Genomic DNA, 26,280 nt, shown 5'->3' with positions numbered 1-26,280 from the left:
AGCCGATTTCGGGTGACTTAAAGTGCACTAGATTAATTAATTTGTATTTAAAATGTACAAAATTTTCTTCTCCACCCACAACAATACTGTGGGGAAACACAGTAACTCTGCCTCGTTTTGAGTCAGGAAAAACCCTGAAACCCCTGCAAAAAAAGAAACTGCAAAAAACCCTGCTTCTGGTCCCGGCCAACCCATCACTTCATCACAACTTCACCATTCAGCTAGGCTCAGTAGACCTCATAACTCTATGAAGGGCAGCCAGGAACCTTGGAGTTGCAATTGATGATCAATTGAACTTCACAGACCACATTGCTAGAACTAGCATCCGGTTTTCATTGCCGTATGTCAAATTTGTGACCCGTGACAGTGGATAGACTTTTAATTTTTTTTTTTTTTTTTGTGTTTGCTAAACAAGGTCATTTGTTTTAAAATGCCTTTGCTGGGGAAGATAGTGGCGATCGAAAAAAATGGAGAAGATGGCACTGAATTTCCCTTCATAGCATCCTGTCTGATTGGAAGGTAAGTAACATTTTATAATTATGGCTTACATGGCTGCATAGGGCCTTATGAGCAATTGGGCTTTATGAGCAATTGGGCAAGTGCCCAGGGGCACCACGTCCAGGGGGGCACTACGCAAATATTTCTCATTTTTGTCATGATGGCTATGAGGCTAGGTTTCACAAAAATTCTGATTTACGATTTAAATCAATTATTTCCCCCCTACTTAAAATTAATCTGCAGATGACAAAGAAATTGTTCAAAACAAGTTTTAACTTTATTTTGTTTTGATTTTCTCTTCTGGGATTTGATCTGGATTTTCCCCTTGGGGTTAAAGTGCAATCAGAAACAACAAACCAAAAAGATAAACAGTGAAAATGTAACATAACATAACGTAGCATAACATAAAATGGGTGGATTGGGATTGGGGGAAGTGTTTTGTGATTGTCAAAACATTTGGTAACTTAAGATAATTTTATTAAGTTTAGTGACAACAATATGTTTACATGGTAATAACTGGAATGCTACTGTTTTTATTATTGCTTGACACAAATTTCACTATTTCAATTTAATTCTTGTGATTTAATTCTGATCTTGATTCAATATCGACTCCTTTGGATAAATATTAGGTAGCCTACATTAGATACGTTAATGTGTTATAAATGTTAATTTCAAGCGCCAAAACGGTGTTTATTGCTTGAATTTCGTAATTAAATTGACAGAATCTGAGAGTTGAGAATTTGTTTCACTTCAATAGTAACCTGCTCTTCCTTGTCTGTCGGTCTCCGTGTCCTCTTTGCTTCGTGATTTTTCTGTGCGTGAGAAAATGGATGTGTGAGAGCGTGTGAAAAGTCTCACGGTGAATTCTTGAGAGTTGGCAGCCCTCTACGGATTCAGTTTGTAAACGCTCTTGGCGTGTGTGCTTGAGCTGCCGCGGTCTCGTTCATTTGCCATGTTGTTTGTCTATGGCAAACGCTGAGCCCGTTCGCAACTACGGGAGCCCAGAGGGGAGCGTCGGCGGATGTTTAAAGAGAAAACCGATTTTCATTCAAACAAGTCCACATAAACTACATTTTCAAGTTAATTGATAAAAATCGATTTATCGGCCAGCCCTACTGGGGGCGATATTTTTTTCCCCAGGATGGTAGGGGAAGGTACCGCCTTTTTCGACTCTGATTGGCTAGAAGGGCTCTCCTCCGATTGGTTATTTGCAGGCTCTGAAACGTCATCTCACGTTCATAGAGACAGAGCGCAACGCGTCATAATCTGAAGACCACGCCCACCAAGGCGGAAAACAAACCAACCGTCTCCATTGACTTTGCATTGCGAGAGGCTGCCTCCTTGTCATTTCTTGCTTCTAAGAAAAGACAGAATAATGCCTAAAAGCTGCTATGTGACAAGGTGTACAGCAAACAAGCTAAGAAACCCAGAAATAAGTTTTCATAAGCTATCGACCCCAAAAAACGAGCGTTTGAGGACATAAAATTGGATACACGAATGGGTAAATTGTGGGATCCTGAAACTAAGTATGCACTAAAAATACACTACGTGTGCAGTAAGTTAAACATTTGGTCACTGGTGAGTCAAATATCCAAAAGTCAGTTTTATATATTATATTTCTGTAAGATAAACTATCCTGTAGCCGATTACGGTCTCCTCCAGCGGACGTACGTTAGTTCTCAGAGTAATGAGACACGTGACGCTCTGTCTCAACTGCCTGTATTCACTTTTATGTCCTAAACACTCGTTTTTGGGGTCGAGAGCTAATAAAAACTTATTTCTGGGTTTTTTAGCTTGTTTGCTGTACACCTTGTCACACAGCAGCTTTTAGGCATTTTTCTGTCTTTTGTTAGTAGCAAGAAATGACAAGGAGGCAGCCTTTCGCAATGCAAAGTCAATGGGGACGGCTGTCTCTATGGCAGGCTGTCGGCTAGTCTGTTTTGATCGTCTTTACAACAGAAGTAAACTTTTGTTTAAAATGTTATAACATTTGGTAATAATTTGGACGTAATAGTTTCATTAAATAGTTTCTGTTGAGCTGCCTGCCTGCTGGATACAAGTTAGGACCAAAACATCTCTCGTCACCTCAGGGAGCCTTAATGAACTTTGTTCACTGTTCTGTTAATTGTGCTGCTGTTCTAAGCCTATTTGCTGCTTGGGAAAACTTGTAGCCTATTTGTTAGAGGTGGTTGTCAATGTTACTCCACTGCAGTGTGCAATAGTCATTACATGTCTCACTGCTTTCCATACCTAGTTCCCTCTGTGTAATTGTTTGTAGGCTATTATTTAATGGACCTTAAGTCAAAGCTGAGCATGATCATGCATCACTAGTTCTCTTACGAGAGGTTCTCTCGTATTGCGTAAGTTGCTTACGCTACGGGAAAGTCTTCTTTCTTCGAGATCTGAAGCCAAAAATTATCCTTAATTTTGTATTCATTGTCAACGCAGTGCGGCAGCCGGCAGACCAAGGCAGGCTGTATAAGCGTGCTCATTGGCTGCTCGGCGGCAACTGCTTAAGCCTATCAGTGAGCCTCGTGAAACGTGGCCTCCAATGAGGGCCCTCCACACCCTTCTAACCGTCAAGATGGGTGTGGCCAGAGTGTATATAACGAAGGCTCACAGGCTGAATATCTGATTTTCTTGTCTTCAGCGAAGCTCTTCGCATCGCTGGATCTTGAGAGCCGCCGCCGTTGAAACCAGTGACCAGCAAGCCTAGGACAGCGCCTGAAGAAGCCGGCCGCCTTCGCCGCCTTCAGCCATCCGTGCCTGCTATGCTATCCGGCGACATATCCTTTTACTGCTGTGTGTGTTCGCCTACTGCGACACATACTTTCTCTCATTCTAAAAGAGCACGAGGCGTTTTTCTAAAAATGCCTCGTTTTTTCCTGCGGCTTGTGCCGCGCCCTGCTCAGCAACGGAGACCGCCACCTCATCTGCGCTCTCTGCCTGGGCCGCGAGCACGCCGCCACCGCACTCTCTACGGGCGGCTGCCCCGAGTGCAAAGAACTTTCAATGTCGACCCTGCGGGCTCGACTTGAAGTTTTCGACCAAGCTGTCGTTCTGCCTGTCCCTGCCGGGCCGCGCAAGAAGAAGCGCCACTCGCAGAGACCTCCGGACACTGATGTGACTGAGGAGCTCGCCGGAACTTCTCCCTCGAGCTTCTCTCTCGCCCTCTCCGCCCCCCCTCCCAGCCGTTCAACCGCCGGCTCTCGCCCGCGCCACCGCCGCATCAGGGGATGAGGCGAATGAGATAGATACACTCCCTCTGTTCGAGCCGCGCTACTGCGCCGCTCACAAGGGATGGCAGAAGTGGACGGTCTCGGAGCGAGCTTCCTCTCCCTTTGTTCGAGCCGCGCTACTGCGCCGCTCACAAGGGATGGCAGAAGCGGACGGTCCTGGAGCTCTCTTTACGTTACAAGAAAGCTACTCCGTCCTCGCGCGTCACTCACCGGCGAAAGGAGAACAGAGTGTTTTCGTCCCACCTCCATTCCCGGGTTCGATCCCGGCTCTCGCGGCAGATAAAAATGTATGCTGTTCGCTTCTCCAAGCTCGCGGCAAGCTTTTCTTACTTACAGAAAGGGAACCCGCTCTCCCCCTTGTTGGGCCGCGCAGATTGCGCCGTTCACAAGGGATGACAGAGCGGACGGTCACGAGCAACGTTCAGCGCGCGCGCCTCACTCACCGGCGAAAAGAGGAGAGAGAGTGTTTTCGTCCCGCTGTGGCCGGACAAACCGCCAATTCTCACACATTTCTCAGTCCGCTCTTAAGTTCAGGCGGCTGGAAATATTACTATTGCAGTAAACAAGCCTGTTTTTATTACACGCACGCCTGCAAACAAACTTGAGGTCGCTCACTTATATGCTCGCGCTAACCGAAAGCTAATGTGTTCTCCCCTGTGGTACAGTGGCAGAATTATAGGCTTTCACGCCAGAGACCCGTGTTCGATTCCGGCTCTCGCAGCAGATAAAAATTTATGCTGTTCGCTTCTCCGAGCTCGCGGCCAGCTTTTCTTACATACAGAAAGCGAACCCGCCTCTCCGCCTCTCCACCCTCCTACTCATGGTGCTCGATTATTATTGAGCCTCTATACACGAGGGAAGAAAAGACGGTTAAGTCCCGCTGCGGTTGGACCACCGTCAAAGCTTCACGCTCTGTCAGTCCCCGTTGCCACGGCTACTGCAGATGTTTACCTCGCAGCCAATGAGCCGGTATATCTACCCGCTCGCCTGCGCGCAACCACCGTTCTCACGGCGACCCAGAGAAATCTCAAATGAGCATAATGTCTGGTTGCACGGCTCACGCCGTATGTGTTTCAAATGCAATGAATGTGCCCAAGTTTCCGTGTTCACCCCTGCACACAAGTACTATAAATCCCGTGTCTCTCACAGAGCCCACTCTCATAAAGCAGGCAGAAGCCGCTCGAGTGTTAAAAGTAGGTCATGTGTCCACCTCCCCGTGCCCACACCTACTCACTGCCCGCTCTGTCACACGGCCTCTCACGGCCGGTCATGTTTTAAATGTAAGTCCTGTGCCCGCCCTCGAGCGCTCACACATACTAACAAACATTTCGCCCCGACGCCGCCCTTGCGCGTCGCGCCTCACACTGTATGTTCCCCGTCCAAAGCCACTGGGACACTGTGTGTAAAACGGCCAGCTATCGCTGCATGCGAGCCGCCGTATCTAAGCACCAAGAGCGCGCGCGCTGCGCCCGCGCCTCCGTTTCGAGCTCTCGAGCCCGCGACGCGCGGCAATCAGAGCTCGGAGGCCATTCTGCCCCTGGCTGCACACGCGAAAGCGTGGGAAGCTGTTCCAGGCGCGTCAGAATGGGTGCTAAGCACAGTAAAACAGGTTTATACTCTGCAGTTCGCTCGCCGCCCTCCGCGCTTTCAAGCGCGTACCGAGACCAGAGTGAATGGGGAAGTAGTACATCTACTTCGAGCAGAAATAGCTACACTTCTGTGCAAAGGGGCTATAGAACCGGTTTTCCCCTTCTATGAGCGAGTCGGGCTTTTACAGCCGTTATTTCCTCGTTCCCAAGAAGGACGGAGCTCTCAGACCAATTTTGGATCTGAGACGTTTGAACAAAACTCTTATGAGAAGACCGTTCAAAATGCTCACAACCAGGCCAATTCTCGCGCAAATTCGCCCGAGGGACTGGTTTATATCTCTCGATCTAAAAGACGCGTACTTTCAGATCCAGATAATACCCCGTCACAGGCCATTCTTGAGATTCGCCTTCGACGGTTAGGTATATCAGTACACCGTCCTGCCTTTCGGCCTGTCGCTGGCACCCCGTACATTTACGAAGTGCATGGACACGGCTCTCGCTCCCCTGAGGGGTCGGGGAATGCAAATTCTGAACTACTTGGACGATTGGCTAATTCTAGCACAGTCAGAGGCCGAACTCATCGCCCACAGAACAGTGCTTCTAAGCCACCTGGACAGCCTGGGGCTCACGGTCAACTGGACCAAGAGCTCATTAGTGCCCAGTCAATCAACCTCTTTTCTGGGTTTGGATCTGGACACTGTGGCAATGACGGCCCGCCTGTCGACACAGCGCGCGCGCTGCATTCGACGCCTGGCCGCGTCTTTCCAGCCAGGCAGCACCGCACCTCTCAAGACATTTCAGAGGATGCTGGGTTGTATGGCTTCAGCTGCAGCAGTGCTTCAGCTGGGTCTGTTACGTATGCGCCCGCTACAACGCTGGCTGAATGCCCGAGTGCCTCACAGAGCCTGGGCTTCCGGCGGCATTCGAATCAGAGTGACTCAGAGCTGCGTTTCAGCACTGAAGCCCTGGTTAGCGGCCGACTGGTACCAGCGGGGAGTGACAATGGGAGCCATCTCGCACCGCAAAGTTATCTCGACGGACGCTTCCACCTCAGGTTGGGGCGCTCTTTTCGAGGGCAAACCGGTCTTTGGCCTGTGGTCAGACCAGGAGAAATGCCTCCACATAAACTGTTTGGAGATGATAGCGATCGAGAACGCGCTCAAGCGCTTCCTCCCATTTATACAGGATCACCATGTGCTAGTCCGCTCGGACAACATGTCAGTGGTATCCTATGTGAACCGACAGGGCGGCGTCAGATCCAGAAACCTGTGCAAGCTGACAGAACGCCTTCTCGTGTGGGCTCACCGCTCGTTGCGCTCGCTGAGAGCCGCGCACGTGCCGGGCCACCTGAATGTCGGTCCAGACAGACTGTCCAGAGACATCATTCCCCCGGGAGAATGGTCCCTGCACCCCCAGACAGTCCAGTTTCTCTGGCGCCTATTCGGCAGAGCGGAGGTCGATCTCTTTGCGTCAAGAGACAACGCTCACTGCCCGAATTTTTTCTCGAAAAGCGAGGATGCGCTGTCCCAGACATGGCCCAGCCTCCCGCTGTACGCTTTTCCCCCGATCTCCCTGTTACCACAGGTCATTGCGAGGATCAGGGAAACGCACCACCCAGTGCTTCTTATAGCCCCGCGTTGGGAGAACCAAACCTGGTACCCAGAGCTGGTGAGGCTGTCGCACTCATCCCCATGGCCGATCCCCATGAGAAAGGATCTCCTCTCTCAAGCCGGTGGATCGATCTGGCATCCCCATCCAGAACGATGGTCTCTGCATGCATGGGTAATCAACGGATCAGAAGGGGTCGTGAACACGATCACGCAGTCTAGAGCCCCCTCCACGAGACGGCTCTACGCGTCTAAGTGGTCGGTGTTTTCTAAATGGTGCGCTACTAAGAGCTTAGATCCACGTGCATGTGGGGTCCCACGGGTGCTCTCCTTCCTACAAGAGCTGTTGGACAAGGGCAGGTCCCCTTCCACGCTCAAAGTGTATGTGGCGGCTATTGCAGCGTTCGCTGAGACGACGCGCGGCCAGACATTAGGAAGGAACGAGCTTATTATCCGCTTCCTCAGAGGAGCCAGACGGATGAATCCCCCGCGGCCCCCCTCGGTTCCTATTTGGGATCTGTCCTTGGTCCTGGAGGCCCTGAAGGCTTTTCCCTTTGAACCGCTTGAATCTGTGGATTTAAAGTACCTGTCGCTCAAAACCATTTTTCTGATAGCTCTGTCTTCAGTAAAACGCGTGGGGGATTTGCACGCGCTATCTGTTTGCCCTGCATGTCTTGAGTTCGGACCGAACGACTCGAAAGTCATTCTCAGACCGAGACACGGTTACATCCCCAAAGCGATTGGAACCCCTTTTAGGGCACAAATTATTTCCCTTTCGGCTCTGCCAGCATCCGATAATGGGGACAGTGATAACCTCCTATGCCCTGTCAGGGCGCTGAGAGTTTACATCACGCGCTCCGCCTCTTTCAGGCGTTCCGAGCAGCTCTTTGTTTCCTTCGGCGGGCGCACCAAGGGTCTCGCCGCCTCAAAACAGAGCCTGTCCAGGTGGATAGTGGACGCGATTGCAGCAGCTTATGCCTCCAAACACCTGCAGTGCCCTCTGGGTATCAGAGCCCACTCTACTAGAAGCATGGCCTCTTCGTGGGCATAGTCCAGTGGAATTTCTATCCACGATATTTGTATGGCGGCGGGCTGGGCCTCCCCATCGACATTCGTGAGGTTTTATAACCTGGAAGTTCCCGCCTTACAGGCTAAATTGCTGTCAGTATAAGTGACATGTATGCTCTGCCCAGTCGCTCATGTGCAGACTACGTTCGCATGCTGACGATATTTTATTATTATATTAAGTGTTTTATACTCAGACCGGCTGGTCCGCTCTGTTTCTCATTCCCCGTTACGCGCTGTTTACCGGTGCTGGCCCGCGCTGCTGGCCACCCGTCTTCCACTCTGCTGCGCGGGGGGTTATTCTCTTCATAAAAGACCGATGATGTCGCTCTTTTCTTCCCCTAATGTGTGCTTATGTACTGTGTGGGCTCGCGCTGCCGGCCCCACTGTTTTGCACTGATATATACTTATAGACCGGCGGCGCCGCTCTATTTTATACACTGAGTGAAGTGCTTTGTACTGTGTTGGCCCGTCTCTCCGACCGGCCACCTGTTCCAGCAGAATGTTTTCCCCGGTCTCCCTGGGTTTCAAGTGCTGGATGCTCGGCGTGCACGGCGTTGACAATGGGTTCCCGTAGCGTAAGCAACTTACGCAATACGAGAGAACCTCTCGTAAGAGAACGTACTCGGTTACCTAATGTAACCTCGGTTCTCTCTAGAAGAGGGAACGAGTATTGCGTAACCTGCCGTGTCGCGCCACGAGTTTTTGCGCTTCAGACTACGAAAACCAGATATTCAGCCTGTGAGCCTTCGTTATATACACTCTGGCCACACCCATCTTGACGGTTAGAAGGGTGTGGAGGGCGCGAAGCGCCCTCATTGGAGGCCACGTTTCACGAGGCTCACTGATAGGCTTAAGCAGTTGCCGCCGAGCAGCCAATGAGCACGCTTATACAGCCTGCCTTGGTCTGCCGGCTGCCACACTGCGTTGACAATGAATACAAAATTAAGGATAATTTTTGGCTTCAGATCTTGAAGAAAGAAGACTTTCCCGTAGCGTAAGCAACTTACGCAATACTCGTTCCCTCTTCTAGAGAGAACCGAGGTTACATTAGGTAACCGAGTACGTTTTCATTAGTCTAGAATAGTGCACTGCACTGCACACAGCTGGGCAAAATAGTGCCGTTTTATTATATTGCATACATCTTAAACCCAGGCAATGCATAGGCCTAAATATGCTTATGCACTCTAACTGTTCAGTACTTGAGAGCCACGGCGAGTTTACGAAACGTAGGCTGGTCAGATTTGTACTCCCAAGTCCACATGTTCGTCACAAAATTTCCCCAAACAGCTAAGACTAATCTAAACACGCTGACAATGCGAGTTGCTTGTTATTTTTATATTTTAATCAAATAGTTAACGCTGACAATGCGAGTTGCTTGTTATTTTTATATTTTAATCAAATAGTTAACATTGTAACGTTATCTGTTGCATTTACCGTTCAATCACCATTTTGAGTTCTTTGCACGCACATGCTTAATGTGACACGATGCAGTGCATGTGAAATGGTGCATGTTAAATGACGTTATTAAGGTTCTAAACGCAGCAGTAGTTTAGCTTATGTATTTCTCTTGTGTGTATTTGAGCGACACATTTGTGAGAAACCGCCAAAAACCGCTTTCCACTTCATTAATGGCAGACCCACGGAAGATCATCCCTTTAATATTTGGCCACTTCTTTACGATATAAATGTTACAATCACTGTAATTTCTTTAACAATTACACCTGGACATCAAAACACCCACAATCATGGGGGTTTACATTTTTATTTTGAAGTTGCTATGAATGAAACGTTTCCATATTAAGAAACATACTAATATATTCTCTTGTGTTGGCGTAGCTTTATAGATTTTTTACCTTACAAATCTGGTGAAATGGCGCACATTGCGTTCCCATATTCAACGTCATTGAGAAACACAAACTCACACAGGGGCGTCGGACTGGGGGTAAAACCAGTACTGATTACCAGGGCCCCAAGGGGAGAGAGGGCCCTTGAAAAGTCTGGAATATATTTTATTTGGAACATGGGGGCCCATCAGGACTGCCTATACATAGGGCCCGGGATCTTGTGCTACGCCCCTGAACTCACAGCATATGCAGGGATGGCATTTGTTAAACGAGCTGCCGAGACGCGCATCAAAGACCCGTCTACTCCAACTCACAAAACAAAATAATTAAAAATGTTCTTATAAGATGTCAGGCCACTTCTTCATTCCCCCACTGTGTTATACATCATGGTGTTTTGTACATGCTCCTATAATGGCTTCTTACTTACCGGTGTGGTCTGTGGTGGTGAAGAGCATAGATATCATATATAAACACGAAGATGAGTCCCAATCCGATTGGTTCAAAGCACGTCTTATGGGTAATCGCTTTAGTGCCTGGTTACAAATCAGATATCACTTTATTATATAAGTCGTTTGAACTGGGTTATAACGACCATTAATGTCTTTTAACTTATATGTTTCATATACTAGAATATAACCGAAGATAGATTGTGAAATTAAACACTTATCGTTCTTAGTGTTTTTTTAGTTAGAGATAGTTTTTTTTTCACCATCTACAATATTTTTCTAAACAAAACTTCGATAACAATTACGATACAAGCATAAATCAGTTTAAGAATTATGAATTAGTTTAAGAATTAACTGTTCCTTTCACTTTAACAAATAATCAGGATAAAAATAAAAGATTATTACATGAATTAAAGTTTGATTGATTACATTAAGAATTGTGAGAACATCTTTAGATCAGGCATACCACTGGGGTCCTAAACTGGGACTCATCACTTCACTACTTTAGCCCTATTCAGACGGGACTAGTTTACATGGAGAGATGGGGTAAAGTAATAATTAGCAGAGCTTCTCAGTGATTTTAGTCCCGTCCGAATGTGCCATCTCAGTAATACGGACAATGTCATTAAAAGTATGGCGACTTTTACCTTCATTAAAAAGGTCCGGAAAAATTACCTCAGGTAATACTAATACTGAATGTGAATAGACCCGCTGTAAATATGTACGTAAATATTTCGTCATTTCCTGTTTAAAAGTAGTTCCCTTTCGAGAATGGTCACTTCGTATTGTGTAGCTAATACGCAGTGGGGAACTCCTTTCCTCGAGAATTTTGAAGCCTATAATTTAAAACGCAGTGCAGCTGCACAGCAAATACCAGAAGAGCTACTAGCTCGCCCATTGGCTGTGCTGAGGCAACTGCACATCCTATGGCAAGGCGGCTCAGACACGCGAACCAATCAGGCAGCTTGGCGCCAAGCACGTCAGAGCCCGCCAGAATGGCCGTGGCTTATAGTCATAAAAGCCCATCTATTTCGCCATAACAACATATTTAATCTCCTTCAGCGACCTTCACATCACTGCCTCTTACGAAGCCTTCGCCGTCGAAACAAGCCTTCTCAGCTAGAACAAGCCTTCATACAGCGGACAGCGCCTTCTTCACTCTGCTAGAAGCCGCTCCTCTTCTGTCGCCGTTCTCCTGTGGCCATCCGGCAATCAAACGCTATTTCCTTTTTCACTGCACTTACTGCGTGTTCGCCGTTGGAACACACAGTCTAAAAGAGAAATTTCCAGATAATACAAGCTTTGTTGCAAATGCCTCGTTCTCTCGGTGCCTCGTGGCACACGGAGTGCGCCAGATGCCTGGGACTGGCCTACGCTGAAGCTGCACTCTCTGCCAGAAGCTGCTCTCTGTGTGAGAGCATGCCCATCTCCATGCTACAGACACGGTCCTGTTCACTCAGGCTGACCAACTCTCTCCTCTGTTGACGGTGCTGCAGAAAAGGGATACGAGAAGCTGCCTCCTCTCGAAGAGGCGGTCGCCGCCCATCTCTGCCCGCCCACTGCTGCTGGATGGAGAACTAGAGCAGTTCACCCATCCAAGCCCTGCCGAAACACTTAAGCCCTCGCGAGACGCGCCTATTCTGCTTCCGACCAGGCTGCTTCGGCCCTGCACACCATGGCGGTGCTGCAAGTTTTCCAGGCTAAGCTTCTCCAGGCAATGGACGAGTCTGGCCCGGATCCTGAGTCATTTAAAGACCTACGCAGCGCCAAGGACTTAGCACTGCGCGCTACAAAGTCCACCGCTCAGGCTATCAGCAGAGGTATGGCTAACCTGATCGTGCTCGAGTGCCAACTTTGGTTAAACCTCACGGACATCAAAGAAGCGGACAGGACGGTGTTTCTCGACACGCCAGTCTCCACCAACGGCCTCTTCGGCCCAGCTGTTAAAGGATTCTCGAAGCTCTTCACCGAAGCACAGAAGTCATCACAAGCTATGCAGCACTTCCTGCCTAAATGCTCCAGCTCAGCCTCGAGCCGGCTGGCAAAGTCAGCGCCTCATTTTAGACCTCAGACAGCTGAACAGAGCCCTCATGAGACGGCCATTCAGAATGTTAACTACCAAACAAATCTCCAACTGGGATTACTGCACAGCACTGCCTAAAACGTTGTGTGCCAGCCCATGCATGGCGTTCAGGATGCCTGCACATCATGGCTGCATCAGAGCCCTGGTTCCCTGGAAGGTCCTGGACTGGTACCTGTCTGGAGTGACCATTGGAGGAAGGCACACAGGAGGCCACAGGAGGAAGACCCTGTTCACAGACGCCTCCAACCTGGGTTGGGGGGCGCTGCACGAGGGCAAGCCTATCTCCGGCCTCTGGTCGAGCTCGGAGGAGAGCTTACATATCAACTGCCTTTGTCAACTGTTTGTCTAGCCCTAAAGGCGCTTCTGCCAAACCTGGCGGGACATCACGTCTTAGTCCGAACGGACAACATGTCGGTGGTGTCCTACATAAATCGCCAGGGCGGCCTCTGATCGGGCAACCTATATGCCATGGCCATAAACCTCCTCCTTTGGGCACATGCCAACATGCGCTCTCTGAGAGCTGCTTATGTTCCGGGCGTCCGGAACGTGGGCGCGGACATGCTATCCCGGGACAACACTCCCCCAGGGGAATGGTCCCTTCACCCGCAGACAGTTCTGATCTGGAGCGTGTTTGGCAAGGCAGAGGTCGACCTCTTTGCCTTGGAGAACAACACGCACTGTGAAGAACAGGGATGCGCTGGCCCATGCCTGGCCCAGATGCCCCCTCTATGCGTTCCCTCCCATCTCAATGATCCCTCAGGTTATCGAGCGTATCAGGGAAAGCAGAAGCAAAGTCCTTCTAATAGCACCCCTCTGGAAAACCCAGGTGTGGTTCACCCCTCCTCGACCTCCCTCTATACCGGTATGGGACCTTTCCACGGTTCTTGCAGCCCTGAAAGGCTCACCATTTGAGCCGCTTCAGTCGGCTGAACTAATGCCACTTTCGCTAAAAACTGCTCTTTTGCTGGCACTGGCATCAGTTAAGCGAGTGGGTGATTTGCAGGCGCTCTACAATTGGGGTTGGTGATTCCAGAGTCACCCTCAGACTGAGACACGGCTATGTGCCCAAGGTGCTCTCTACGCCATTCAGAGCACAGGTCATCACATTAGCTGCACTTCCAGGGGGGACTAACAAGGGCAACGGTGCATAATATAATTATGTACAGTATGTGCTAATTTGCATAAATACAACAACAGATCTAAACATTGGGTATAGCCAGGTGAAAATGTCTTGTTGAATCTTGTTGACATATAACAGTAAAAGACTTAGAGGCAGGAAGAAGTACTTTAAACCAGCCTTTATTAATTATTATTGCAGAGTTGGGGTTTGGGGCTGGGTCCATGGGACTGTTTCTGGGGGTTCACTTTTTATTTTACCTACCTTTTGTCTTCTGCATTCTCCTTACCATTGTATCCTGTTCTTCCCTCAGACTCGTCCCCCAGACACAGTCCCACGGACCCAGCCCCAAACCCCAACTCTGCAATAATAATTAATAAAGGCTGGTTTAAAGTAATTCTTCCTGCCTCTATGTATTAATGCTCATAAGTAGCCTAAATGGGTTCCATTCAGACCTTAACATTAAGTCTTTTACTGTTATATGTCAACAAGATTCAACAAGACATTTTCACCTGGCTATACCCAATATTTAGATCTGTTGTGATATTTATGCAAATCAGCACATACATAATTAGATTATGCACCGTTTGTCCATGTTAACAAACAATTTCAAAAAAACTTGTAATACATTTTTTGTTTGTCTTGATGTAAGTAATCAACTCAGTAATTTTCATTGTGATATCTAAAGGTTAAAATTTTTACCCTATTCACTTTAGAAAAAGAATGAATAGGCAAAACTTTAGAAACATTCCCCTAATGGGATTCTTTGGGGATTGAGGATACAAAATCAGTTGAGTTTGCTTCTGTTGCAATTTGTCCAACCTTTTTTCATAAAATGACTGGACTATTAGGCTAAATTACTGATAGGCACATTAAATAAACATAAAACATAAAATGCTAAATGGGGCCGGGGATATCTATAGGCCTATCTAGCATTAAAAAAAAAAATTGTCAGAACGTTGTCTCTCAGTTGCTGAATGTCACGCAACAATGTTGCTACTCCATATGCCATGTCCCTGTCACGTCTTACTATCATAGACTGTAAAAAAATATGGACGTAGTGTCCGTGACGTTACCTGTAGGTTTTTGAAGTCCGTTTTTCGAAGCCTAAAGTGGGCGTAGCTGACCGTCGCCATCTTGGCAGTTCGTCACTCCCGGATAAACTAAAATGGGCGAAAAACCCTAACGTGACGGCTAACAGCAGCAGACAAACGGCTAATGGTGACTAATGACCACAGCAGCGGGAATCCACCTGTCACTCAAAAGTGGACACACCCTTAATTATGCAGAAATTGATGGCTTAATATAATTTAAACGTTATAAAAAAATTCACCACCCTCACAGTTGTCATGAAGGGCAAAATTAGCTGTATAGACCAAAGCCACCTTTTGCTCCAGGCTGTAAACATGTTTTTTTTTTCTGCTGTAAAGTTGAGCATTTCAGCATGGGGGAGATGCAGATTTGACTCACTTTTGCAGCCAGCCTCAAGCGGCCAGTTGATGAATTGCCGTTTAATTCACTTCCGTGTTGGTTTCAAGAGAGAGACAGGGAGGTTGCTGCTTGCTTACAATTCTTGTTACAATATTGCAAGCACGTAGACAACGACGTTGTCATGGCGGAAATGCAACGTGCCACAGACGTTACCACAACGAAATGTGTTTGCTGGGATGTATTTCAAGACGTTTGTCAAGTTTTTGTCAGTAAAACGCTCTTGTGTGTAGAACTAATTTCTAACGCATCTAATCCCAGGCCTCCGTTGCTAATTCCAAAACATAAGAGATTACTTGCAGTCATCAATGCAAAAGAGAGATTGCAATAATAAGACAGAAATGCATGTGCGTCAATATTATTTAATTTAGTTATTTATTAATTCATTCAGCCTATCAATATTTATTTATTTCTTATATAATCTGCAATAATAATGAAAACCCGTGCAGCAGGATTATCAATTTATTCATATATAGGCTAGGCCTATATACTTTGTTTATTAAAATTTAACTGACCATTTCCATTGATTGTGAAGTTAGACATTGAAAATGGCAGATCGAGCGCATGGGGCTGCATGTTAGCAGAGTTTTTTTTTGTGTTTTTTCTGGTGATCCTTGGCTTGATTTTCGTTTGGACTTTTGTTTTTATGAGAGGATCACGCTTCATTTCTTTCTTTTGCCGAAGGTGCCCAGTAGCTTCTCAGGCTTGTTTCACACTTGTGCCCTGTGACAGACATGATCTGTGTGCTCTCCTCCAGCCCTGCCTCCAGTAAGGCTAGAACTAGTCTTTCATTTTTTTTTTCTTGTTATGAATTGTATCCTATTTTCTGTTATTACAGTTATATACACGAAGTGATAAGGAACTGTAATGCGGTCAAGACCTGCCTGGAGCTACTTTAGCTGTGCGTTCGTCAACCAATCAGATTGGAGCATTCAACAGCCCTTAGTATAATTATTTTTATTATATTTACAGTTATGTTTTGTAAAATATTAACTTATCTAAGTTTTGTCTGTTGATAATAGTGGTTTATGAAAGTGGACAAGAGTGAAAAGGGGACAAATTCATTTAAATTGTTTAAATACGCACGTTTAATGTGTAGCCTGTAATTCAAAAAAGGAAATCTTGAACAACAAATGAATAATGTACTTGATTTTGTGGTGCATCGTTCGTCTTGCTGCAACTGTAATTATTTGAAATGTTCTAGACATCAATGAACAAAAACAAAATGTTACCTGCAAAAAGGCACTAATGCAATAAGCTATTGATAGAATTATATTTTGAATTGAATAATTTATGGTGAAACTAGAAATACATGGGAGATGCATCTTTGAATATCAACTTACACAACATTAAACAATGCATAGAAATGATATTGTAATCAAAAAGTTCATCATAGTTAAATTTTTCTCATTCACAAAATGGGCCATATGCAAATGGACAAAGAAGCCGTTTTAATGTGGACTCTTTACCTTTTTAGGAAGCTGGACTGTGATAATTCTATTCAGCTGCCGCAGGTGTTAGATGTGCACTGTAAAATAGAGCTGAATGAGAACAATGAGGTAATTATGCTGTGGTATAACACTATAAGTTTGACTTTATCTTTTGTTTCCTTAAACTGTGTCTTTGCATATAAGAACACATGACATGCTGTTCATTTATTCTCTCTCTCTTGTTTAAGTTCATTTTGACCAATTTAAGCACTGTGAACCCCACATGTATTAATGGACAAGTTCTCAATCAATCTGAACGGTTAAAGCATGGTGATCTCATCACAATCATTGATTGTTCTTACAGGTGATTCTGATTTTTATTATAATTATGAAAAAAAAAGAAAGTTTTCTTGTTCTGAGAATAATTTGTTTTGTGTGGTTTCATCTTGTCATAATGTTAGGTTTGAGTGCTCACCTCCCAAGACACAGAAGAAGAAGAGGCTGTCCACGGCTGGAAAAGACAAAACAGCTCAGGTGTGTAGTTGATGTGAGTCTTGTGAAACAGATGATGGGTATTTTTTGTTAATTTATCATTTATTTATTTTGTTAAATTTTTGGTTCTGTCATCCTGTAGGCTTTGCAAGACCAGCAGGAAAAAAACACACCCATTCATGCAGAGAAGAGGAAATCAGAGCATTTGTTTGGTTAGTGATAATGAAATTTATTTTCTGTAATATTCTATAAATGTATTTTTTGCAACATGTTTACTGTAAGTTTTTTTTGTAGTTTTGCTAATTCTGCTAGAATATAATTACATATCCGTGATTGTCATGTGTGCTATACTTGCAGACACTTGTTTAAAAGATGGGTCAAATTTACCGCCATCTGTGGATCAGTCTGTTGAGAATGATCCTTTTTTTGAGCTCTGCCGAATGGTCAAACAGGACCTTGTTAAATCACCGTGGAAATCTGAGCTACCAAAAACACCTCTTGCAAGACCTCAGGTTGGTCATGAGGAAGCTCCCGCTGCAGATGTTAAAAGTAGCCCTAAACCGGTCACAACTCCAGAACTGGATTTCGAGGATCTTTGGGTCATTCTACATGAAGATATTACTGAACCAGCTATCCCTCAGAGCTCATTTCATGCAAGTCAGGAGGAGAAAACTGTTGATGATATGCCATCTGTAGGGTCCATCACCCTCTCATTGACAGAGAAAGGTGTAATTCCGGTCTCCCAGAAGAAGGGAACACCATTGAAAACGCCTCAGAAGTTCAGTGCTGGTGAGGTTGTCCAGCAAATTCTCTTAAAGCCTCAGCATGAGGAGAAAACTCCTAAATCCCCGAAAGGAAGGAGAAGTGTTGAATCACAGGATCAGATCCTTGATCTCCAAATGCCTTTGGGCCAGCTTCGGACTCCAGGCCCAATAGGCAAGAAGACTGAAGTAAAAATGTCACCAAGAACATCCGTAAGATCAAATGCTAGCAATAGGTCTAAAGTCCAAGGTGGTCCACATGAGATTAAGGTTAAAATACCTAGTTATAGGATCAAAGGTGAGACAGAGTATTTCTTCTCCTCATGAACACAACTATTTTTAACAACTTAGAAGTAGAGATGCATAAGTAATCGCTCACTCAATCTCATTACTAAATGACAACATTTCGCCTCTGTCTATTAAACATTTGACAAAATCACAACAGAACATTCAAATCTGTGTTTGCGCTGCTGCTGAGAAAGCAGTTATGTGTATGAAACAGCTTCACAAACAGTATTTTCAACCACACAGTATCGTTGTTTCTGTGTTGCAAATATAAAAATTATCACAGAAGTACTGGGATGAAAGTTTATAGTTTGGATATAAACACTGATGTCTACGTAGTGATCATAAGAGCAGTTCACCTTTTGTAAAAAAACTTGGTGCTTCAAACAACGATTGTATCGATTACATTGTTATGCCTCTAGTTGGTGACAAGTGACTGTTTATAACATGAGCTTTGTCCCAATTCGGAGGCTGCGTCCTCGGGAGAGGCATTTAAAGTATGATTGTGTCACATCGGCACGACGAAGGCTGTCCCAATTCAAAGGCTGCACCCTTCGAAGGCTGATTGCGTCACATCAGCTACCCCGATTCTAATGTGACTTCATATGCACCCTTTCGTTTCTCGGGCAATTAAGGATACAACTGATGGACCCTTCGCTTGCAAAACTTCTTGTAATATTTTCTGTTGTTTTAGGGCTCCAGGTGCGGACAGCTGGATTTATTAAAATGAGGGCTGACAACGACCATTTATTTACCGGGAACAGTAAATCGAACAGTGTGGCTTGGGGGTAAGGCATATTTCCACTAGGCTCTCTTGTGTATTATAATATCAAATAGTCCTCACCCTATACAAAGCCCACAACAATAAGACAACCAGTAGATAAGGCAATAGTCTTTCACTTTGTTGTTTTTTGTAGTACTGTCATGCAAGGTATGTTTACAAATGTTTTAACCAAACTTGAGGACTTTTGTATGCATGTCCTGTTGTGTCATATTTTGTAATGTTAAGATTGCACTTATGTTAAGATTGCGCCCATCATAATGTTTTTCATAATTGTTTCCTTTTTCTCTTGTTTTAGGACAGTTCTGAAGAAAATGGGCCTGCTTGGGAAGGCCACTCCAACAGAGGCCAGAGGAAAATGGAAGTACTTAAAAAAAAAATACAAAGTAAGCAAATTAATTGGCACGTCTTTGCTGAAATTTATTGTGCTGTTGTTGTTTTTGTTAACAGTCATGGTTTATTTGCTCTGCCGTAGGATTGCAAGTGTAAGGGAGCGAGTGCTAAAACTTGGCCGTGGTTTGCCCTCATGGATGAGGTGTTGGGACAGAGGCATTCCACCAACTCCCCTATCCTACTTGACTCCATCCCTGAGGACACATCAGGGCCAAGTTTAGCAGTGGATGACGAAGATGAGGAGGAGCCACGATCACCACCAGCCAAGAGAAAAAAAGGCCATGTCGATGAGCTGGTCAAGGTACTTAGGGAAGACATCAATTTTCAAGAGAGAGAATGGACCGACTATTTTCTCTTATTGAGAGAATGGTTAATAAATAAAATCGAAGTTAAAAATGTGCTCATTAATAATGTTCTAGATATATATATTTTTAATATTCACTTATAATTTATCAATGAAAAAAAACAAAAAAAAACATTCTGTTGTTAAAAATGAAACTTGTATATAAGTTGTATACTGTGTCAAGTAGGACAAGGCTGAGGGCCATGAGAGAACGTGAGGGCACGAGGCCGTGTTCTGAAATATTCAGAATGTTTTTTTCTCCATTCTGTCGCCTGATGGAGTTTTGGTTCCTTGCCACTGTTGCCTTGGCTTTTGGCTTGTTCGACATTTAATATTCAACAATATGATGGATCTGGTAGCCTAGAAATCTAGACGCACCCTAGTGGCAGCAAAATGTATTTTGCAGCCAGGGCAGTCTAGCAACTCTCCATTGACTTTCGAGCTGCAAAAACCTAAATTGGGTCTGGCCAATCACGTCGTGTATAGAGTAGGCAGGGCGGGCTTAACATAATGACGACAGAGTTGCGACGGTTCCTACTTGAAAACAAATAATGACGGCTGCTGCTGGCGAACATCTTTCGAATCGGCTTTGTCCACGAATCTGGAGGACTTGGAGTTAGGTTTTTCTTTGAGAAAAGAGCAAAGAACGGCACTTAAGTCATTCTTAAAAAAAGGAAGATGTGTTCGTAGTTTTGCCGGCCAGATATGGCAAAAGTTGAATCTATCAACTAGCTCCGCTGTTGGGAAAACGCTCTGGTTGGTTGAAGCGCTGTCCTATTGCGTGCAGAGGGAATTTGAAAGACAGCCATTTATCCCGCCCCTCGGATTGAGCCGTGTCTATGGTGAGTTGCCAGACCTAACATCTTGATGTAGGTCTGGCTTGCCAGGCTATGGATCTGGTGGACGATGACGCAATTTTCTTCTAGAAACAAACTTTGTTGTATTATTTTCATGTTATCACTGTGAAGCTGCTTTGATACAATCTGTATTGTAAAAATGATACAATCTGTATTGACTTGACCATTCACTGTGTCTGAGATTTTCGGTGACACTGGGCAGAGCTTACATGAATATTCACGAGTTTCCTGTTTCGTGTTAAAGCGCCACTGAAAATATTAGTGCACGCTGGCAGAGCATATGAGCAGAGCGGAGCGGTGAGAATCTCAGCTCACGGAATTGTTCACCCCTCCGCTCCCCCGCTCAAAGCTACATCACGCTCATTATCGCTCAGCGCTCAACGCAGTTTGCTTCGCGCTCCACTCAAATCGTCCCCACTCGCTCCAAAAAAGGAAAAAAATCTACATGTATATCACTTTTAGCTTAGACCACAGCCTTACCTCCTAAAGAACTAATGAGCAACAACAACATTTTTCAAATAGAAATCTTTTATTTCAAATTACAAATTAGGCCTATGTAAGAAGGAATATAGCCTACCCAAAAAGTCCTGTAAAATTAAACGAATAAATTGGCCTAATAATACAAATAAAAAATTGTATAAACAAAAATATACATAAAAGTTTTAAAAGTAAATTATCTATTAGGCTAGGCCAGAATTTTGATAAGTGAACTTTTGCCAACGCTCACGATTAAAATTTAAATTGGCTTATATCCATTGTACACACAAACTGCTGTAAAATTAAACGAATAGATGGGCCTAATAACATAAATATTATTATGGACGACACAAATTAAATAACACGAACCATTAGGCCTACTTGAATGACAAAACGAATTTGGTTGAATATTACGCTATATTTAATTTACACTTTGTTACAAGTTACCTCATTCAATTTGCTAACCTTTTGCTTTCTTCCCAGCATGTTCACGTAGCACACTTTCATGTTTTCGAGAGATGTGTCTTTGTAGATTCCATAATGAATCTTTACTGACTGAAACGATGTCTCCACATTCTTTTTCTTGTACCACATTATCATTGTTAGTTAGTTTATATTAATAGGCTACACCTGTATGACTTTTCATTTTCCTTTGTTAAGTACTTTTTGAACTCCGTTATTGAGCTGAGTTTTGACTGAAAATAGTCTACTGTTGCTGACTGTGCAAGACAGATGGATTCTGGGTCAGGCTTGACTGAGCATTCTTCAGACTCGTGGTGTGAAGGAGCGAAATTGGAGCGGGAAATAGGGCGACGCTCCGTCCTTTTAAAAATGCTGCTCTGCGCTCTGTCCAAGATCCACCCGCTCGCTCCCGCTGCACTCCGCTCACATGCTCTGCGCAGAAACTATTTTTCAGCGTTGAATGAAGTTAAGCTTCTTTTTTAATAACTGTTTATGTATGCTCGAGTTTGTACATTGGATCATGTGATATGATTTATTTACAGCCACTGATTTGCCAGTGACTTATCGTTATCGTAGGCTACACTCCGAGCACTGAGCCAAGAGCCATTGCATTTGTTTGTTTTAATAGGTTAATTCTTCTGTTTTGCTTTGATGGTCTTTAAAATAGTTTCGTTTGATAACTTGTATAAGTGTATCAGTAGTAGCATAGTAAAGTTTCAGTGGTGATTATTTTATCATTCATTCCCTATTGCTTTCTCATTTGGTAACCTGCCATCGGAGGTGGAAATAGATGTCCATCCTCAACTTACTGGAGCCATACATCACAGACAGGGACACCTCTAGCAATTTTAGACAGAACACTTCTTGTGATGAGGATGTCAGTGTAGTGGCTATTCTTGAGTCTATGGTAACACCAATATATATATATATATATATATATATATATATATATATATATATATTACTTTTTTTAATTAACTTTCTGATTTGTCCCCCACAGACAGCAGATGAGAGCACACAGTCCCTGACCCAAACCCAGGCTGACACCACACAGCCTGGATCTAGGGAATCTCCTGACTCCTCTAATGTGCCACCACTCTGCACACCTAAAACTTCTCGCCGTATTCTTGCTTCAAAGAGAAGTGCTGAAGCAGATCAGCCCTGTGTCCTGAAAAGCATTAATAGCAAGCCAGATGAGGAAGAGCATTTTCTTTTAAGTTTAGCTGGGGCATTGAGACACCTTCCTCCATGCAGTCGATCCAACGTTAAAATTAAATTTCAAAGGATTTTACATGATGCAGAATTTAACAATCAGTAAAACAGTATCATGCATACATAAACAAACATACAGACAGACACGCAAAAATTCACTTTGGTGCCAAGCACCGAAGGTGCATAGGCACCTATTGAAATCATTGCCGTTCTTATCATTCTTCTTCTTCCGTTTCTTCTTCTTTTTCCGCTCTGGAAGTCTATGTCAGCCCATAGAACCCCTTGTGGGAAAGTTATGAAATTTGGCACACTGATAGAGGACAGTCTGAACTGTCATCATAGCAAATTTGGAGTCTCTAACTCAATCCCTCTTGCACAGGGGTGTCCAAACTCAGAGTTTAGCTCCAACCCCAATTAAACACACCTGAACCAGATAATCAGACCTTGACAGTGGCCCTCCAGGACTGAGTTTGGACACCCCTGCTCTAGCGCCTTCAACTGTCCAAATTCTCACTCATGTTTATGCTAATAACTTTTGAACCATAAGGGCTAGAAACAAAATTATTTTTTCCTATGATTCCATGGCTCAAGTCGATTGTATTGCACCTTATGTCGTCATGTCTTGAAAATTTCCGCCATTTTGAATTCTCAGAAAAACCTACTTTTTCGAACTCCTCCTAGGCCATTGCTCTGATTTTCATAAAAATGTAGTTAGATCATCTTCAGACCATGCCAACAAAGTTATGGAATTCATGTCGATTCGTCAAACCGTTCTCAAATACTGTGCAAACTAATTTTAAGTAGCGCTTGTAAAAACAAAAGTAAGGCTGTATCTCTGCAACGCTTTATTGACCATTTTGAATTTTGTACCAAAATGCTGTATTTTATGAACGCATGAACGTATCGTTACGGAACTCGGAATGGGTCATCAATACGATGACCTGAAGGAGCCTGAGAAGTTTCGAATCAGCGCCACCTAGTGGTAAAATACATTTTTCAAATGTATATAATTATGGGTGTGGTTGACTTATTTTCACGGGAGTCATCTCCTTAGGTTCCTGAATCCTTGCCAAGTCCAATGATACCAAACATGCTAGGTTTCGCCTTACGATTTGGGTAGCGTTGTGATTTAGCGCTTAAAAAACATTTGCCAATATCTTCAAAACTGTCTGACCAATCGAGACGAAACCACCGTAGGAAGTTTGGAATCATAGGTCGTTGGCTAATCGCCAATACCTTAATGACAAAATATTAATAGTAAGTGGCAAGAAAATGCAAACAAAGTCAGGTGTGGGTCATTTTTTATGTGTTTATAAAAATAATTGTCTATAACTCCAAAACTAAATGAGATATTTTCACCAAATTTGACACACACATGTATGGGCTCACTATGAGAACACATTAAAAAAATGGTAGGATTGTGCCTCTTGTTGGCCCTATAATAGAACAAAACATGAAATTGCTATTGACTTAAAATATAGAATTGTGATAAAAAAAAAGTTATACTTAACGAATGCATTGGTGTAACATTACGAAACTCAGTATGTGTCATCAGCACCATGCCCTGAAGGTACTCAAAAGATTTCGAGACAGCGTCACCTTTTGGTCAAAAGTTATAATTAAATTTCCAAAAATGTGAATACATTTTGAATAAATTAGCCTATTGCAGTGAAACTGGTCTTAATAGGCCTTTCTCACAGTGTGCGTGACGTCACTTCCAATGGCGAATATTAGCATAAAACGACTTCCGGTCTAGTCTGTAGCAATGGCGGCGAGCACAGCGAGGAATTGTTGTTGCGTTAAATGTTCTAATAGTTCTACTAAACAGCCGTATCTCAGTTTCCATTCTTTTCCAACTGATGAAAAAGCAAAGAAAATGTGGATTCATTCTATTCGGCGGGATGAATGCAAAAGTTTTGCAGTTTTAAAAGGGAGTACGTACGTATGCGGGCAACACTTCACAGAATCTGACTACTCGTCAACAACCGATTGTAAACGCTTGAAACGTGGAGTTATACCATCCAGGTTCGAATGGAACAACTGGGGGAGTGTTCGCCAAAAATGACCCAATGTACTGGATAAGGTAACGTTAAAGCGCCAACATTGCAGTGAATCAGAGATCAGTGATGAACAGCCTGTTGTCTATTACAGTCCCGTCCCACCCACACACCATGACTACTCAACACCTCCGTTTCCAGATCTTTTGGATGCTGCAGCAGAGAGAATTAGAGAGTTGGAGGCTGAAGTGCGAGCAAATAAATAGATTTTGTCTCTCGGATGACAACTTCCGATTTTACACACGCTTTCCCTCAGAGAAAGTTTTCAGGATTTTCTGGGCATCAATAGAACCATCAGCATCAAACCTTTTGTACTGGTCTAAGGCACAGAGACATGGTCTAGAGATGGTTCCAGGACCAAGCCCTAACAGAAAGCTTCAGCTTATTGATGAGTTTTTCCTTTATTGTTGTCGCGTGTCTGCAGGTCTACGAGAGAAGGTCTTGGCAGATAACTTCAATGTGAGTACAACAACGGTCAGTCGAGTTATCATAACATGGGCAAATTTTCTGTACCTTGTTTTGGGGTCCTTGCCTATTTTGATGACCAAAGAGTAAGTCAGAGCAACCATGCCAGCAAAATTTAAGAAGTACTTCCCAGATGTCCGTGTTATTTTGGACTGTACTGAGATCAGATGTGAAAACCCCATAGCACTTACACTACAGTCAGAGATGTTTTCACATTACAAAAACTACCCTACCTTCAAAGGCTTGGTTGGTGTTGCTCCATGTGGGGCCATAACCTTTGTTTCAAAGTTCACTGGATCCATCTCAGACAGGGAGATAACAAAACAGTCTGGACTTTTGGAACCGCTCAAGCCTGGAGACTGTTGTATGGCAGATAAAGACTTTACCATAGAGCGACTGCTTGAGAATGTGGGAGCCAGACTTGTTATCCCTCCATTCAAAAGAGCAGCCCAATTTACAAAAGAGGAGACGAAACGTACACAATCAATAGCCCATCTAAGGATTGTGGTGGAAAGAGTCATTCGACGAATCAAAGAAAACCACATCTGGGACTCTACCATTCCTCTCACCCTGACAGGCACAGTGAACCAAATATGGGCAAACTGCTGTTTAAGGGCTAATTTCCAAGGCCCACTTGATGTAAATGATGATGTTGTATAAAACATTTATAAGAAAAGAAACATGATTTAAGTTGCCACTAATCAAATGTCTGTCATTTCATAACTTTAATAAGTTTAATTTGTACAAAAATATTGAATTGTGAAAACTTATGTTTTTTACAATGTTTTTAGTAAATGAGTTTGAAAGTTGCAAACTTAAAAATTGGAATACATTTTTTTTTATTGCACCACTTTTATACATATATGTACAAGTATTGACTTCATTGTGACAATTAAAAAGTTGTTACAATTTCTCAGTTGTTATAATTTCTCATTTATTCATTAACAGTTTACAGTGAACTTAGTTATGAATAGGCACTATTAAAAATTTAAGACAAACAGATGCTCAACCAAAATAGACATTTGAAGAATCTTTAAGAGTAGTTTACCCAAAAATGAAATTTATGCCATAATTTGTTGCATAAATATAATTTTTGGGTAAACTATTCATGTAACAGTAAACAATAAATCAACATCAGCACTAGTTTAAGCACATCAGCACTCTTAAGAGTTAAAATATAAATATGTATCTATCTATCTATCTATCTATCTATCTATCTATCTATCTATCTCTATCTCTCTCTCTCTCTCTCTCTCTCTCTCTCTCTCTATATATATATATATATA

The 26,280-nt window shown here is 43.9% G+C and overlaps 1 protein-coding gene across 1 annotated transcript; it reads left to right on the top strand.

Moving 5' to 3' along the window:
• Positions 1–221: 221 nt before the first annotated feature.
• On the top strand, positions 222–25,905 carry LOC311095669 (uncharacterized protein). Its single transcript, XM_084134316.1, has 10 exons — positions 222–519; positions 16,457–16,538; positions 16,658–16,773; positions 16,871–16,943; positions 17,044–17,113; positions 17,259–17,960; positions 18,642–18,735; positions 19,027–19,114; positions 19,204–19,422; positions 22,261–25,905. The coding sequence occupies exons 1-10, from the start codon at positions 431–433 to the stop codon at positions 22,576–22,578; spliced, it is 1,851 nt and encodes a 616-aa protein (XP_083990442.1). The 5' UTR covers positions 222–430; the 3' UTR covers positions 22,579–25,905.
• The last annotated feature ends 375 nt before the right edge of the window (positions 25,906–26,280 follow it).

Source organism: Abramis brama (genome assembly GCF_963993115.1).
Source record: "Abramis brama genome assembly, chromosome: 14".
Taxonomy (NCBI): domain Eukaryota; kingdom Metazoa; phylum Chordata; class Actinopteri; order Cypriniformes; family Leuciscidae; genus Abramis; species Abramis brama.
This window is presented reverse-complemented; position numbering and strand designations above follow the sequence as displayed.

Bases quoted from the DNA above. Each gene is read 5' to 3' on its own strand.
- LOC311095669 (XM_084134316.1), top strand. From the start codon at position 431: ATGCCTTTGCTGGGGAAGATAGTGGCGATCGAAAAAAATGGAGAAGAT. The intron at 520-16,456 runs GTAAGTAACATT...TTACCTTTTTAG, and splicing joins GCATCCTGTCTGATTGGAAG to GAAGCTGGACTGTGATAATT. The intron at 16,944-17,043 runs GTGTGTAGTTGA...GTCATCCTGTAG, and splicing joins GAAAAGACAAAACAGCTCAG to GCTTTGCAAGACCAGCAGGA.